The 2,294-nt window shown below is 45.3% G+C and overlaps 2 protein-coding genes across 2 annotated transcripts in view; both read right to left on the bottom strand.

The window, feature by feature from the left end:
- LOC117169988 overlaps nt 1-1,753 on the bottom strand; it is a 2,315-nt gene extending 562 nt beyond the window's left edge. Inside the window, exons 1-3 of the mRNA XM_033356503.1 lie at nt 1,114-1,753; nt 244-1,044; nt 35-141 (exon numbers count right to left, since the gene is read on the bottom strand). Of these exons, the coding sequence (XP_033212394.1) occupies nt 35-141; nt 244-1,044; nt 1,114-1,753 (1,548 nt within the window). The remainder of the gene's footprint in view (nt 1-34; nt 142-243; nt 1,045-1,113) is intronic.
- A 51-nt stretch (nt 1,754-1,804) lies between these two features.
- LOC117169987 lies at nt 1,805-2,227 on the bottom strand. Its single transcript, XM_033356502.1, has one exon. The coding sequence runs from the start codon at nt 2,225-2,227 to the stop codon at nt 1,805-1,807; it is 423 nt and encodes a 140-aa protein (XP_033212393.1).
- Between the last annotated feature and the right edge of the window lie 67 nt (nt 2,228-2,294).

Genomic DNA, 2,294 nt, shown 5'->3' with positions numbered 1-2,294 from the left:
AAGATTTCGCAAAAAATGCTAGAGGTTGCCATGCCTCGTCGACCAATTGCTGTAACACGGCTCCCATCGCGAAGTCGGAGGCATCTACGCTTATCGACAATGCAGCCCCAGTAACGGGGTGAGCTAGCATCGTGGCATTCGCTAGAGCGTTTTTTAAATAATTGAAAGCGCATTATAAGTCTTGGGTCCACGTGATCGGAGCATTGTTCTTTTTAGACCCACAAAGTTGTGCGTTTAAATTACGTTGAATTTTCGCAGCATCTGGTATAAATCGGCGATAAAAATTCACGGAACCTAAAAATTGCCTTAAGTTTTTTACAGTCGTCGGTTTTGGAAAATTTTTTATCGCTTCTACGCGTTCTGGATCTGGTCGAATACCCTGTTCGTCAACAATGTAGCCTAGAAATTTGATTTGATTTTCGCCAAAAATGCATTTTCCGGAATTTAAAACGAGCCCATATTCACTTAACCGTTTAAACAGTAATCGCAAATGTTCCTCGTGTTCTAAATGATCTTTTGAAGCAACAAGAATGGCGTCAATGTACGCATAGCAAAAATCTAAACCGCTCAGTACACGATCAATGAACAGCTGAAAAGTTTGCGCAGCATTACGCAATCCGAAAGGTGTACATAAAAATTCGAATAGACCAAAAGGTGTGGTTACCGCTGTTTTTTCCACATCCTCCGGCGCTACAGGGATTTGATGATATGCTCTTACCAGATCTATTGTGGAGAATACTGCACGTCCGTGAAGAGTCCTGGCGAAGTCCTCGATGTGAGGGACAGGGTACCTGTCCGGTACCGTGCGAGCGTTCAGCGCACGATAATCACCACAGGGCCGCACTCCGTTGTCTTTTTTCACTGCCATATGTAAGGGTGAAGCCCAGGGGCTCTTCGACGGACGAATGATTCCTTGTTGCATCATCATGTCAAATTCCGTTTTCGCTTGCTTGTATCGATCAGGTGCAAGCCGTCTTGGTCTGCAGAACTCTGGGGGTCCGGGCGTGGTCTTGATGTAGTGCTTCACATCATGTTTAGCGGGTTCTTTACCGAAAACCGCGGGTCATGTCACTTCAGGAAATTCGGAAAGTATTCGATGATAATTCGAACTACCGACGATAGTCCTGACGGAACTGTGTTTGTCCCATGTTAATTGGCCTTGTGTAGTTAACCCGGTTTCCGAATCGATGAGACGTTTATTTTTCGGATCGACGAGAAGTCCGTAATAAATAAGAAAGTCCATGCCGATGATAGGCGTATCAATATCCGCTACTATCATTCGCCATTTGAAGCTACCTCTCAGAGATAAGTCGAGATCGACGGCCATCGTACCGTACGTTATTATACGTGTGTTATTTGCCGCGTAAAGTTCGTATTCGTTCTTGCGTAAGTGTCCACCAACACGTTTTCGCGGAAAAACATTAACGTCGGCTCCGTTGTCGATTAAAAAGGCGATTTTCGTCATTTTATCTGTCACGAAAATGCGACTAGTTCTGCTGGGACCATCGTCTGAACCCGGTTCGCGACTTCGAGATGCATTTCGGCCGCGCGACTGACTTCTTCCTCTCGATCGGCCTCGTCCTCGCGGTCCTTTACTAATAGCACTGATTTCCGTGCGCAATTTTGTAAGTTCTTCGCGTAGAAGCGCGACTTCAGAATTTTCGGACACTTTCGCGATTTTGCCTTTTTCGGGTCGAATTTCATGGATCCGATCGGCCATCTCAGCCATTGCCGTTAAAGATTTTTCCGTCATCGGTGCTAAAACGTGCTGAGTCGAAACGGGTAATCTGTTCAACCACAAATTTCATAAAAAGTATTCATTTAAATCCGAGCCCGCTGAACTTTTTACATGTCGGAGAAATGGCGACGGCGTTCGATCACCAATTTCTTCCCCTTCTAATAATTTTCTTACGCGTATGCTGCTGGAATCCGACAATATTTTAATCAGACCGGCTTTCACGGCATCGTATTGTCCTTGTTCCGGCGGATTCTCAATAATATCCTCGATTTCCTCGATATATTTCGGTTCGAGATTCGCGATCACATAACTGAACTTTGTAGAGTCCCGAGTAATTGCGGCAATACTGAACTGTGCTTCCAGTTGTTTGAACCACAGCGAAATTTTGTCCGGCCAAAAAGTTGGCACGCGCATCGCGACCGCATGTGCACTCACTTGTCCGTTTGACGAATCACTTTGATTCTCCGAACTGATATTGTCGGAGGCCATTTTTTATACACTTATCACCTAGCCCTTGCACCAAAGTTGTTCACTTCACTTCTGCACTTTCACGACA

Source organism: Belonocnema kinseyi, chromosome 3 (genome assembly GCF_010883055.1).
Source record: "Belonocnema kinseyi isolate 2016_QV_RU_SX_M_011 chromosome 3, B_treatae_v1, whole genome shotgun sequence".
Classification (NCBI taxonomy): Eukaryota; Metazoa; Arthropoda; class Insecta; order Hymenoptera; family Cynipidae; genus Belonocnema; species Belonocnema kinseyi.
Note: the sequence above shows the minus strand (reverse complement) of the source record. Positions and strands in the feature narration are given on the sequence as shown.

Bases quoted from the DNA above. Each gene is read 5' to 3' on its own strand.
- LOC117169987 (XM_033356502.1), bottom strand. From the start codon at position 2,227: ATGGCCTCCGACAATATCAGTTCGGAGAATCAAAGTGATTCGTCAAAC.